This window comes from Aegilops tauschii, chromosome 3 (assembly GCF_002575655.3).
Source record: "Aegilops tauschii subsp. strangulata cultivar AL8/78 chromosome 3, Aet v6.0, whole genome shotgun sequence".
Classification (NCBI taxonomy): Eukaryota; Viridiplantae; Streptophyta; class Magnoliopsida; order Poales; family Poaceae; genus Aegilops; species Aegilops tauschii.
Genome location: NC_053037.3, coordinates 216,640,665 through 216,655,009, shown reverse-complemented (window position 1 = coordinate 216,655,009; position 14,345 = coordinate 216,640,665). Strand labels below are relative to the sequence as shown.

The window sequence follows — 14,345 nt, the reverse complement described above, 5'->3', positions numbered from 1 at the left end:
ATTCCCCCTTGCTTTCGTGACCGTTCCGAGACCAACCTTGTTCTTCGTTTTCCCTCTTGCTTAAACCGGAGTCCCTCTTTGCACAGTGCATCGCCCCCTCGCCCGTGTCCGAAACTTCCCCGAACCCGAACCGGACTATCATTACCATTGGGTCCGGATCATCCCCCAACATCTATAAAACATCACCGTTTTGTTCATTGGACTTCCTAAACTATATTTTCTTAGCCGTCCGATTTTAATCAGATGATCCAAAATACCCCTTTCTTTCCCTATATAAAGACCCCTAATCTAAATATGGACAAACCCTAACTTCTAGGGAGATGTCCCATCCATCATCCAAGCCCGCAGCCACCCTCTCTCCTTCCCTCGTTTTCCCCACCGGACCAATCCATCTCCCACCTCGACTCCGAGCGCCCCTGCAGCCTCCCGCGTCTGATCCAGGGAGAGCAGCACCCTGCCGAGCTCCTCCATGGCGTGCCCCTTCTCCAAGTCCTGCGCCTCTCCTCTAGCTCCCTGCCGTCGTCCCCGGCGAGCAGTTCTGCTAGCAGCCACCAGCAGGACAGCCACGCTCGCGCCTCTCCTTCCTTTCCCTTTCTTCTCCTGTTGCCTTTCCCTCTCATGCTCTCTCTCTCCCAGGTACGCCCGTGCAGGAGCCGCAAGGAGGAAGCCGCCATCGCCAAGCTCTTGCCGTGCGCGCCTGGATCCGCCATCCCCGGCTCCTCCGCGCTCGATTCCCGTCGCTGCGCCAAGTCCCTCGCCCCGCCTCTGCGTCTCTGCTCCTTCCTCGACGCCGAGCTCGCCAAGCTCCGCCGCCTCGACCTTCTTCTCGCCGGAGTCCCGCTCAAACCGCCGCTGCAAGTCGTCCTCAATGCCTTGCCCGCCTCCGGTCGCTCAGCCGGCGAGCCCAGTCGCCAGTGAAGCCCCGCAGGTCGCCGTGTGCCCCTGCTCCTCCTTCGCTTTTCCCCTCTTCCTCCCTGACCCCTTTCTTGCGCCCGTGTCCTGCAGGAGCACGTCGCAGCCGCCGCCCGAATCCACCGCCTCCTGCCGCCCTTCACCTCCTGCCGTCGCCCGGATCCAGCGCCCCTTCGCTGGTCCCTCCCCGGTGCCGTCTTCTACGTCGCCGTGTTCTGCTGCTGCTTCTGTTGGAAACGAGCAGAGAACGAGCGCACGCTGCCGCCCCCGCGTTGACCCGTCGCCGAGCCCAGCCTCGCGGCTTGCTTCCTCACGGGCCGCAAGCCACAGCTGGCCCAGCTCCCTTGCCGCGGCCTGCCTGGCGTCCTCCTCTCCAGCCGGGCCTTGGCCCAGGGTGAGCAGCCCCCAGCCTCTCCAGTGCACGATCGGGCTAGCCAGTTTCGGCCCGTGTAGTTTTTTTCCCAGAGCTGCGATTTTGTCCATTGTCCAGAGTAATTCCAGTTTTGCAGAAAAACCCCTCATGTTCATGCATGTAATAACTAATTAACCGTGCATCGGTTTAAAATGATTTATATATGTAAAATGCTTAGAATTTTATCTAGTTTCACATTATGCCAGTCTCATCCATGTTTAAAATGTTTAAAATGCTGTTTGTTTAAATTTGCTCGAATGCCATGTTAAAATGATTTATTTCATAACTAAATAACCGTAGCTCGGATTTTAATAAACTTTATATGTAAATGGGGTAGAAAAATGCATAGATTAACTTGGTGCACTTCATTTTGCTGTTTAACAACATTAAAATTGTGTTTAGGGAAGAACAGTACCAATTCCAAAATATGCATATGGGGATTTTCCGGAATTGTTGTTTGTCATTCCGGCCTCATTTAAATTGCCTAAAATGTGTAGTTTACTTATGTCTCACCTCTTGCCATGTTAATCAACATTTAACATTGTTGGGTACATAAACGAGAGAGAACTAAATAATTGTTGTGGTGTTTCGTCAATATGCAACTCGTTGCATATTGAGCTCCACTTAATTTGTAGTGTTGTTTGTTGCACTTTGCCATGCCATGCTCTTTAAATCGGACATGCATCATACTTGTTTGTGCATCATGCCATGTGTATGTGGTGGTTGTTTACCATGTTGTTTGTTTCTTTCCGGGTTGCTTCTCTCGTTAGCTTCGGTTTCTTTCCGGAGTTGTGAGGATTCGTTCGACTCCGTCTGTTTCACTTCTTCATGGACTCGTTCTTCTTCCTAGCGGGATCTCAGGCAAGATGACCATACCCTCGAAATCACTTCTATCTTTGCTTGCTAGCTGTTCGCTCTATTGCTATGCCGCGCTACCTACCACTTGCTATACCATGCCTCCCAAATTTCCATGAAACCACCTCTAACCTTTGTCACCCTTCCTAGCAAACCGTTGTTTGGCTAAGTTACCGCTTTTGCTCAGACCCTCTTATAGCGTTGCTAGTTGCAGGAGAAGATGAAGATTGCTCCATGTTGGATTATGTTTATGTTGGGATATCACAATACCTCTTATTTAATTAATGCATCTATATACTTGGTAAAGGGTGGAAGGCTCGGCCTTATGCCTGGTGTTTTGTTCCACTCTTGCCGCCCTAGTTTCCGTCATACCGGTGTTATGTTCCTTGATTTTGTGTTCCCTACGCGGTTGGGTGATTTATGGGACCCCCTTGACAGTTCGCTTTGAATAAAACTCCTCCAGCAAGGCCCAACCTTGGTTTTACCATTTGACTACCTAAGCCTTTTTCCCTTAGGTTCTGCAGACTCAAGGGTCATCTTTATTTACCCCCCGGGCCAGTGCTCCTTCGAGTGCTGGTCCAAACCGAGCGATGTCCGGCGCCCCCTGGGCAACCAAGGTCTATGCCAACCCGACGTCTAGGTCATTCGGTGTGCCCTGAGAACGAGATATGTGCAGCTCCTATCGGGATTTGGCGGCACAGCGGGCGGCTTTGCTGGTCTTGTTTTACCTTCGTCGAAATGTCTTGTAAACCGGGATTCCGAGACTGATCGGGTCTTCCCGGGAGAAGGAATATCCTTCGTTGACCGTGAGAGCTTATAATGGGCTAAGTTGGGACACCCCTGCAGGGTATTATCTTTTGAAAGCCGTGCCCGCGGTTATGTGGCAGATGAGAATTTGTTAATATCCGGTTGTAGAGAACTTGTCACTTGACTTAGTTAAAATACATCAACCGTGTGTGTAGCCGTGATGGTCTCTTCTCGGCGGAGTCCGGGAAGTGAACACGGTTTGAGTTATGTTTGACGTAAGTAGGAGTTCAGGATCACTTCTTGATCATTGCTAGTTCACGACCGTTCCGTTGTTTCTCTTCTCGCTCTCATTTGCGTATGTTAGCCACCATACATGCTAGTGCTTGCTGCAGCTCCACCTCACTACCCTTTCCCTCCTATAAGCTTAAATAGTCTTGATCTCGCGGGTGTGAGATTGCTGAGTCCTCGTGACTCACAGATATTTCCAAACAGTTGCAGGTGCCGACGATGCCAGTGCAGGTGACGCAACCGAGCTCAAGTGGGAGCTTGATGAAGATCTTGTTCGTTGTGTTGTTTCTTATCATGTTGATCAGTAGTGGAGCCCAGTTGGGACGATCGGGGATCTAGAAGTTGGGTTGTCTTCTTTTCTTTTGGCTTTGACCGTAGTCAGTCTATGTGTGTACCTTGAAAGATGTATGATTTATTTATGTATTGTGTGAAGTGGCGATTGTAAGCCAACTCTTTATCCCATTCTTGTTCATTACATGGGATTGTGTGAAGATGACCCTTCTTGCGACAAAACCACAATGCGGTTATGCCTCTAAGTCGTGCCTCGACACGTGGGAGATATAGCCGCATCATGGGTGTTACAAGTGGCATCATCAATAACATGCGACATATAAGAATCAATAGCAGGAGTAGGTTTAGGTGTCGCAAGTTTACTCAAAACAGAAGGAGAATCAAGTGCAGAGCTAGATGGCAGTTCCTTACCTCCCCTCGTAGTTGAGGGATAAATCTTGGTTTTTCCGTCTTTCAAGTTCCTCATAGTGATCAACAGATATAAATCCCAAGTGACTGAAAGAATAAAGCTATGCTCCCCGGCAACGGCGCCAGAAAATAGTCTTGATAACCCACAAGTATAGGGGATCGCAACAGTTTTCGAGGGTAGAGTATTCAACCCAAATTTATTGATTCGACACAAGGGGAGCCAAAGAATATTCTCAAGTATTAGCAGCTGAGTTGTCAATTCAACCACACCTGAAAGACTTAATATCTGCAGCAAAGTATTTAGTAGCAAAGTAATATGGAAGTAACGGTAACGGTGGCAAAGCTAACAGTAGCAGTTTTGTAGTAATCGTAACAGTGGTAACGAAAAAGTAACTAAGCAAAGATCAATATGTGAAAAGCTCGTAGGAAATGGATCAATGATGGATAATTATGTCGGATGCGATTCCTCATGCAATAGTTATAACATAGGGTGACACAGAACTAGCTCCAGTTCATCAATGTAATGTGGGCATGTATTCCGAATATAGTCATACGTGCTTATGGAAAAGAACTTGCATGACATCTTTTGTCCTACCCTCCCGTGGCAGCGGGGTCCTATTGGAAACTAAGGGATATTAAGGCCTTCTTTTAATAGAGTACCGGACCAAAGCATTAACACTTAGTGAATACATGAACTCCTTAAACTAGGGTCATCACCGGGAGTGGTCCCGATTATTGTCAGTTTGGGGTTGCCGGATCATAACACATAGTAGGTGACTATTGGCTTTCAAGATAGGATCAAGAACTCACATATATTCATGAAAATATAATAGGTTCAGATCTGAAATCATGGCACTCGGGCCCTAGTGACAAGCATTAAGCATAGCAAAGTCATAGCAACATCAATCTTAGAACATAATGGATACTAGGGATCAAACCCTAACAAAACTAACTCGATTACATGATAAATCTCATCCAACCCATCACCGTCCAGCAAGCCTACGATGGGATTACTCACGCACGGCGGTGAGCATCATGAAATTGGTGATGGAGGATGGTTGATGATGACGACGGCGACGGATTCCCCTCTCCGGAGCCCCGAACGGTCTCCAGATCAGCCCTCCCGAGAGAGATTAGGGCTTGGCGGCGGCTCCATATCGTAAAACGAGATGAATCCTTCTCTCTCATTTTTTCTCCCCGAACGTGAATATATGGAGTTGGAGTTGAGGTCGATGGAGTCTCAGGGGGCCCACGAGGCAGGGGGCGCGCCCCAGGGGTGTGGGCGCGCCCGGCACCCTCGTGGACAGGGTGTGGGCCCCCTGATGCTGATTCTTTTGCCAGTATTTTTTATTAATTCCAAAACGCGTCTCCGTGAATTTTCAGGTCATTCCGAGAACTTTTATTTCTGCACAAAAATAACACCATGGCAATTCTGCTGAAAACAACGCCAGTCCGGGTTAGTTCCATTCAAATCATGCAAGTTAGAGTCCAAAACAAGGGCAAAAGTGTTTGGAATAGTAGATACGTTGGAGAAGTATCAGTGTATTGCATCACCGATGATTCATGCTTGCTCCTTTCATGCGGTTGATGACAACCATTTCCATGATTTGCACATGATTGTTATTGATTCTTATCATATATCTCCATGTGTTGCCTCTCTCATGGTAGATGATTTGACATGTACTGAGTGCAACAATGTTTTTAGTCTTGCTAATGAGATTGCCCCCATAGCATTCTCACATATATTTGGAGATTTTGACATATTCCTTGTGAAGCATGCTTGTTTAACCTCTTTGCACCATATACCCAGTGCCACGAATATAGCCATTGCTGCATCATATTATTCATGCACTTGGGCTTCTAATGGTTATGTGCAAGAGATGAGAACAATCACGATGGATGATGTGTTTATCTACCATGCGCATACGTTCTTTGTTTCGTTGTGTGCATGTGTAGGATACTTGGACTTTGTGTCGACTTGCACTTCACGAGAGTTGACCATTCGAGCTCTTGAGGGCGAGCCTCATACATTCCACCACGACTTGCTACTACACCGCATTTTCTTGCGCTTCGACATTGTGAAGGATGCACAAGGACACGCCTTCAAGGTGACATCTTTCTTGAGCATGGATATTGTGGATCATACTACTTGTGTTGCTTGCACCATGAGACTTATTGGTCATCTTGGACTACTTGATTGCGCACATGTTAGAGATCTTGCTTCGACTTGTCATTTTCACCTTTCCATGCCTCATTATATATATAAGCCTTGTGTGTTGCACCGGACTTGTGGATTGCTTGCTCCTATCATATGTTTGGTTGCAACAATGTCATTTCTTCACATATTTTTGATTGCGCACATGTTAGAGATCTTGCTTGTTACATGATTAACTTGATTGCCTCACACATGATGAACAATCGCTCGTTCTATTGTGTTGAGTGCCACTCTATATTCACTACACCCTATGCACGTTATGCTTGGATTGTCTTGCACTTGACCCATGTGTTTAGATATCTCATCTTCATTGGTGTTGTGAATGATTCTTATGCCTACCATCGACCATTTGTCGAGCGCTTTATGCATGATTGCTATGACCTTGAGGTAGATGCTTATTCTCTTGTCACACATATTTGCATAACTACCTCCCAATTGCATACTTGTCCCCGTGATAGATTTGCTTGTGCTCGATTGATATGCTTACATGCCATGACACAATTCCTTGTCACACCATATGCTTTGCATGATGACGACACTTGTATGGTGAATCACCTCTTGAATGCTTGGTTTTGCACTAACGCTAACCACCTTTGTTTTTCCAAGTGTTTGTTGTCCTTACTCCTTTTGAAGGAATCACAAGACGATGCGACATTGGAGAGTGCCTATTTCGAGTTTCAAGATGATGAGTACTTGGTGATCGTCCACCTCTACACGGCGAAGCCATCTCTTTCCCATGGTGATTTGGTTTCCGATCCGAGGTCGGATCTTTCCCAAGGGGGGGGGGGGATGATGCGGAGCATCCTATGGACATCACCATGTCAAGAGTCTGTTTGGCAAGTGACACGTGTGACATCTACATCACATACACAAAGGTGAATCATCTCCTTTACACGTGTTCACTTGACCCCTTTGTGGATGGTATACTACTTGACACTTCTCCCGTGTGCATGCATAGATATTGTCGGAGCTTCATGGATGTTGAGGAGGAGTGCAAGCGCCAAGGAACAACTACACCATCCGTGAGGGAAGCATGGAAGCAATGACGGAAGAAGACGGAGACAGCTCCGAGGACCCGGACATCCGGCCACAGCCCCGAACATCCGGCCCCTAAAGTTGACTACAACAGCAGCCCAGCCGACGAGCTACAGGCCCCGGACATTCAGCCCCCAGTCCCCGGACATCCGGCCCGACGCGAGCCGTCGGACATCCGGCCCTAGCCCGGAAATCCGACATCCTTCACAGAACGCTACGGAAGCCAGCCCAGACATCCGGCCGACCGCCCCGGAAATCTGACGTCTCACGAGAGCCTGGACATCTGGCCCCCAGCCCGGACATCCGGCACCTGCCTGCACACAGCCACGGGCCAGACGCCCATGTATCCCCTTTCCCACTTACCCCTTCGTGGCTTAGACTATAAATACTCCTTCCCCTTCCTCTAGTTAGGGTTAGCAAAGGATTAGCTCATTTGAGAGATAGAGCTTTGCTCATCCACTTGAGACCTTCTCCATCAGAGTTCACGACCTCTACACAGAAGATCCCCCAAGTGGATTGAAGACCCCTCATGGGAAGACCCCTCAAGACCTCCTCACGGAGAAGAACTACCGCCTCTTGTATCGTCCTTTGTTGCGTTTGGATCTTGTATCACTCTTTATGTTCATGGATCTACCACATGTGTGATTGTTCTTGTTGATGTGAGTGTTTCCCCTCGTGTCTCCCCTCTTGTTTTTCGTGTTCTTCGTAGGATCCTCTCCATTTTATGAAAGATCGGCCTTAGGGTTTCCACCCTACACCACATCTTATGAACTACTCAGTGGTAAGAAGACAAACGTAAGCTATTTCAAAGTCTTTGGTGCTAGGTGTTGGATCAAGGATCCACATCACACTTCCAAATTTGCACCGAAAGCACATGAAGATTTTATGCTTGGGTACGGAAAGGATTCGCACACCTACAGAGTATTCAACCTCTTTCACTATAAAGTGGTTGAAACTGTGGATGTGCGGTTCGATGAGACTAACGGCTCACAAAGAGAGCACCTGCCAACTATGTTAGATGAAGCTTCTCCTAGTGAAACTATCAAGTTCATGGGTACTGGAGAAATCATATATACCCAACGAGGAACAGACTGAAGAGGAAATTGTCATTCCTACTCCTACCCAACGTGAAGACAATGCTGGAGATGAAGATAATAGTCAGCAACAGCAAAGTATTCGCCCTATTCATCCTCGTGTGGCCAATGAAGTTCAGATTGAGAAGATAATCGATAGCATCAATGCACCTAGTCCACTTACTCGATCAAGAGCTACACAACTAGCAAACTTCTGTGGGCACTTTGCATTCGTTTCCATATCCGAACCCAAGAAAGTAGATGAAGCCTTTATGGAACCAGAATGGATTCAAGCTATGCGTAAGTGCATCTAGTGCCACCCTTAGTTGGTTTTGGAGTATTGACGACAAACGTGGTTGAGGGACTAATGTGTTTGTGAGAATTGCAGGATAACACAGGTAGTAGCCCTCATTGATCCGGTTTTCCTACCAGAGATGACCCCTAAAAATGTATGAAGACATTGAAGACAATGGTGGTTCGTGAAGACATTCACGTTGAAGATAATGATGTGTCAAGACATTCACTTGAAGACAATGGAGTGCGAAGACATAGTTTCTTTCGTAATTTCATTTTCTTCCTTCTTGAGTCATAGGAAGCACCGAACTGTTAAGTGGGGTCAAAGTGAACAAAGTCAAAAGACTGATGTGATGGTCAACCCAAATCCTATGTCTTCGATTGAAGATAATGAGTGCAAATCTTATCCAAAGTTGGATGAGTCAGCTTTGCTTGTAGCCCAAGCAAAGCTGCCGCGTGTGTTTGAAATTCGTCCACTGGACACCTGTCGGTTCCTTAGTAACCCAGGGTCATTTCGGACATATCATGTCGGGTTGCCTCCTGGTTATAAATTGTCCACTCCCTACACAATAAATTGGTGGCGGCTCAGAGTTAGTGCACAACTTTTGTCGTTTTAGAGCAAGCCACCTCCGAAGCCTTTGAGAGAGAGAGAGATCCTTGCAAGGACAAAGCCCAAAACACCCAGAGCGAAAGAGTGTTAGGCATCACTAAAGTCCTTCTATCCGCGTGACGTGAAGACCTGTTATACATGAGGACTGTGTATCCTCCAGCTGGTTAGGCATCACGTTCTGAGGATACAAGAATCATTGTGGATCACCGGTGAATGGAGTCTGTGAAGGTTTGGAAGTCTACCATTAAGACTTACTAGAGTGATTGGGCGAGGACTGGGTGTCCTTAGCTCAAGGGGAATAAGCTGAAGATATGGTCTTCTGAGTTCAATCTCAGCCTCCCTAACCAGACGTATAGTTGTCACAGCAGGTGGAACTGTTCTAGCAAATCCTTGTCTTCACCAAGCTAGTGGTTCTATCCCTCACCTTCTTTACATTTCAGTTTGTCTTCGTGAAGTCTTTGCTTGTTTGCCTGATCTGTTTGACTTCACTTTGAGAAGACTATTACCTGTTTGGCTTCATACTGTCTTCCATTCCGATCTGTACTACCTAGCTGCTATTAGTCTTCGTGCTCTCCTTATGTTGCTTACTTGACTATGGACTGCCTAGGTAGTTTATCTCCCGTTGCATATCATATAGGTTCCATTTGATTGTCTGTCTTCAAAGACCTCATGTTTTGAAGACTTTCATAAAAATCGCCTCTTCACCCCCCTCTAGTCAATAACTAGCACTTTCAATTCGTATCAGAGCAAGGTGCTCCCTGGCTCTGTGTGATTCGGTTTAACCACCTGGAGTTTTAGCTATGTCGACTGCAGGGATAATCAAAGTCTCTGCTGCGTGCCCCGACTTTGATGACACTAATTACCCCTACTGGAAGAATAAGATGCACATGCATCTTCAAGCCATTGACATTGACCTCTGGTATATCGTCAAGACTGGCGTTCCCAAAGTCGGTGAAGGTGTCACCACTACTGATGTCAAGAGGTTCGCGCAATTGGACTCAACTACCAAGAACATCATCTGCGGTCATCTGACCAAAGGATAGTATGGTCGTGTGAGTGCTCTGGAAATTGCGAAGCTAGTCTGGGACTGGCTGTCCAAGATCAACGAAGGCGTCTCAACTCAAAGAGACTCAAGGATTGATGTACTTCGCAATCTCTTCAACCGCTTCAAGAGAAATGACAATGAGAATATCCAGCTCACGTTCGATCGCCTCACTGGTATCACAAATGAGCTTCGCGCACTCGGCGCCACTGAGATCACCAAGCATGACATTGTGAAAAAGCTACTGGGATCACTTGACAGCTCATTTCACACTTTGGCCCTGATGATTCAAGAATGCCCCGACTTCAGAGATCTCGATCCATCTGATATACTTGAGAGGCTCAACACACATGAGTTCCAGTTGTCTGAGAAGAGAGATATCTATGGCCCCAACTATGGCCAATCCCATGCTTTGAAGGCAAAAGATGTTTCCTCATCTGAAGAACAATCTAACTGCAGTTCTGATGATCCTGAAGATATTGGCAAAGAGCTAGCAATGCTTGTGAGAAAGTTCCAGAAGTTCTCCAAGAAGAATCACTTTGGAAAGTCTTCAAGATCTAGTTCCAAGAATGATGAGGCTTCCTCTCATGACTACAAGAAGAGAACATGCCACAAATGCAAGAAGCCAGGTCACTACATATCTGAATGTCCTCAATGGGACAAGGAAACCAAGAAAAAGAAGAAGAGCAAGGAATATGATTCTAACAATAAGAAGAAGAAGAAATCCTCAAAGTCTTCTTCGAAGTCTTCATCAAAGTCCTCATCATACAAGAAGAGCTCATCTGGCAAGGCTCATGCATTCATTGGCAAGGAGATGGATTCAGAGGAGGAGTCTGCTTCTGAGGAGGCAGAGGTGGAGTGTGAGGAGGAGTCTGATTCATGCGTGGCAAGCCTGGCTCTGGCTTCGGCATTCGTCGCCAAGTGCATATTCAACACTGAAGACAATGGTCACGTCACTGATGCTGAAGCTGATGATGAGGACGACTCTGCTCCGACCTACTGCTTCATGGCATGAGATGCCAAGGATACAACTCCGCAAGCTACTGAGTGGATAATGGACAATGGATGCACTAACCACATGACTGGTGATCGAAGTCTTCTCATGGATTCAACTCTATGTCCATCTACTAAAAGTCACATAACATTTGCTGACACTGGTAAAGGCAAGGTATTGGGCCTAGGTAGAGTGGCTATCTCATAGGATCAACACATGGATAAAGTGATGTTGTTTAAATCCCTTGGATACAACTTAATGTCAGTCTCAATGCTTTGTGATCTAAACATGATTGTGATATTTGGAAAATATCGTTGCCTTGTGCTTATGGAAACTAACAAATCTCTAGTCTTCGAAGGTTATCGAAGAGGTGATCTGTACATGGTAGATTTCTCCATAGGACCATAGCTTGTCATGTGTATTCTAGCAAAAGCTTCTGAGTGCTGGCTTTGGCATCGAAGGCTAGGACATCCGGGCATGAGGAACTTGCACACTCTCATGAAGAAGAAGCACATCATTGCCATAGAGGGTGTCAAGTTTAAGAAGGATCATCTGTGTGATGTTTGTGAACCTGGGAAGATGACTAGGGCAAAACATCCCTCGAAGACAATCATGACGACTTTGCATCCCTTCGAGCTGCTACACATGGACTTATTTGGCCCTACTCACTACTCTACCCTTACTACCAATACACATCTTTATGGCTTTGTTATTGTTGATGATTATTTGGGATACACCTGGGTTCACATAATTCTCTACAATACTGAAGTGCAGGATGTCTTCAGACGATTCGCCAATCGCGCCATGGCCAACTATGGCATCAAGATCAAGCACATCAGGAGTGACAATGGCACGGAATTCAAGAACACTGGCCTTGACGCTTATCTTGATACGCTGGGAATCACTCATGAGCTCTCCGCTCCATACACACCTCAGCAGAATGGTGTCGTGGAGCGCAAGAACAGGACCCTTATTGAGATGGCATGTTGTCGGTGCAACAAACCCGGGGTCCATTGCCCAGACTGTGTACAAGCACAAGAACAAGATTGAAGCACCAACTTAAGTCAGAGATTGAGGGACCAAGAGATTTGAAGAACCAACATGCAGTTCAGAGGGACCAAGACCAAGCCAGAGGAGCAAGATATCGGCAAGAGAAGGGCCTCCCTTGCCGGTCAGGCGAGCCCGGCAAGGGGCGAGGCCACCGCCAGAAGCAGGCAACCAGGGCACCCCAACATGGTCTGCCGGGGCTCATGGGGGTAGAACCACCCCACCAACCACTCAGGCACGACCCACGTCGTCAATCAGTGCGGTGTCAAGCCGCAGGGTGATTAAGTGGCAGCCATTTGCCACATGGTAGCCATTTCCTATAGAAGAAACCCACCGATGACACCCGTCCTGCGACGTGTCAAGGGAACAGGTGCGGAGCTGGCAAGATAGCCCGGCAAGCCTTGCGGGGCAACCAGTGATGTGACACTAAGCAGTGCATTTGATGCACCCTGTCAGCCTGCAGAGTTATGTATGATAGCACTGTTTGCTATCATATCAGTGGATAATGACTACTTTGCCATTGTGGTGACCCCTTAATCTATAAAAGGAGGCCCATGGCACCCGTAGGAAGGGTTGGAAAGCTGACGAACCCACACCACCATACGCGCATAGTCACTGCGGCCCTACGGCAATCTCTGCCCAGCAAGTGTACTGTGTTTCACCATCCCCATCCCACCATCAATCCACTAAAGCAGGAGAAGGGTCTTAAGCCTCGCGGCGGCCCGAACCTGGGTAAATTGCTTGTGTGCTCTCTGACGTGCTATCGTGTGCTGGTCTGCTCTTTGTGCAACGTGACGCCCCCCTGCCGAACCAGCAAGTGGCCTCCTGGTCCCATAGGTGGCTGTGGATATCCCGCGACATCTTTGGCACGGCAGGTAGGGGGCTCGCTTGCGCGAACCTGAAAGTGTGCGCAGCGCGTCATCTTCATCACCATCTTCATCTTCGATGATGCCATCGACCATGGCGCCTAAGAAGAAGAAGTCCGGCCCTTTGGCCCATCCATCCACCTCGAAGGCTCCGCCGCCCACGGCCTCTAGTGCCTCGGAGGATGCGGGGGCGAGCGAGGATGTGAAAACTGCTGGGGGCGTGGTTGGAGCAGGTGGCGCCATCGCCACTCCCCTCGCGGCCGACACGGGGGCTGGAGATGTCGGAGGAGAACAACATTAGCAACGCCCTGGCAGTCACGCTCCACAAGGTGCGGGCGAGGGGGTCGCTCCGTCTGCACCTGTCGGATGTGGGGTTCCGGCAAACCCTTGAGGTTCGAACACTGGGGTGCGCGCGAAGCCTTTCCCTCCTACCGATCTACGCCCTAGCTCGCTAAGATCTCACGGACGAACTCGACGAACTCGCAACACAGAAAGACACGAGATTTATACTGGTTCGGGCCACCGTTGTGGTGTAATACCCTACTCCAGTGTGGTGGTAGTGGATTGCCTCTTGGGCTAATGATGAACAGTACAAAGGAAGAACAGCCTCCTGAGGTTGAGGTATTCCTGTGCGTACGAGCTTGTGCGCGTCTCTGGATCCGATGACTACTACTGTGGTGGCTAGACCTATTTATAGAGGCCTTGATCCTCTTCCCAAATATCGAGCAGGAAGGGAGCCAACAACGGCGGGCAAATTTGAAGGGGGACAGCTAGTACAAGCTATCCTGACAAAAGTGGTCTTCGCCCGCGAAAAGCTCTGGTGGTGACGCAGTCTTGGGCTCCACGATGACCTCCGTCTTGCCGTCCTCCTGGTCTTGGTCTCGTTGCACCAATATAGCAACCTTTGCCTGATGCCTCGGTACTCTTTGCCTGCGCGGCCTCCTTAGCACCAAAGAGGAAATAAGGACGCTGCGCGCGCTGGCGCCCGCCTGGTGCCGTTCGTCATGGCTCACGTCACGAGAGCCTCGTGAGGTTTGCCCCGCCTTGATATCTCCGCTCCTTGTGAGCCTGCCTAGCTCGGCCACTCCAGAGGAGGTCTTGCGTCGTCTGCCTCGCGAGGCTTGGACCCTTGCGCGGGTCTTGGATGCCTTGTTGATGAAGATGGGCCGTACGGCCTACTGGCTTAGCCACGCGGTGGGCCGCAGGCAGGCAAGTCTGGGGACCCCCGTTCACAGAACGCCGACAGTAGCCCCTGG

The 14,345-nt window shown here is 48.5% G+C and overlaps 1 protein-coding gene across 1 annotated transcript; it reads left to right on the top strand.

Annotated features, from left to right (window-relative positions):
• Nucleotides 1-10,465: 10,465 nt before the first annotated feature.
• On the top strand, nucleotides 10,466-13,390 carry LOC109777495 (uncharacterized). The gene is made up of 2 exons (XM_020336121.1): nucleotides 10,466-10,811; nucleotides 13,323-13,390. The coding sequence occupies exons 1-2, from the start codon at nucleotides 10,466-10,468 to the stop codon at nucleotides 13,388-13,390; spliced, it is 414 nt and encodes a 137-aa protein (XP_020191710.1).
• Nucleotides 13,391-14,345: the final 955 nt, after the last annotated feature.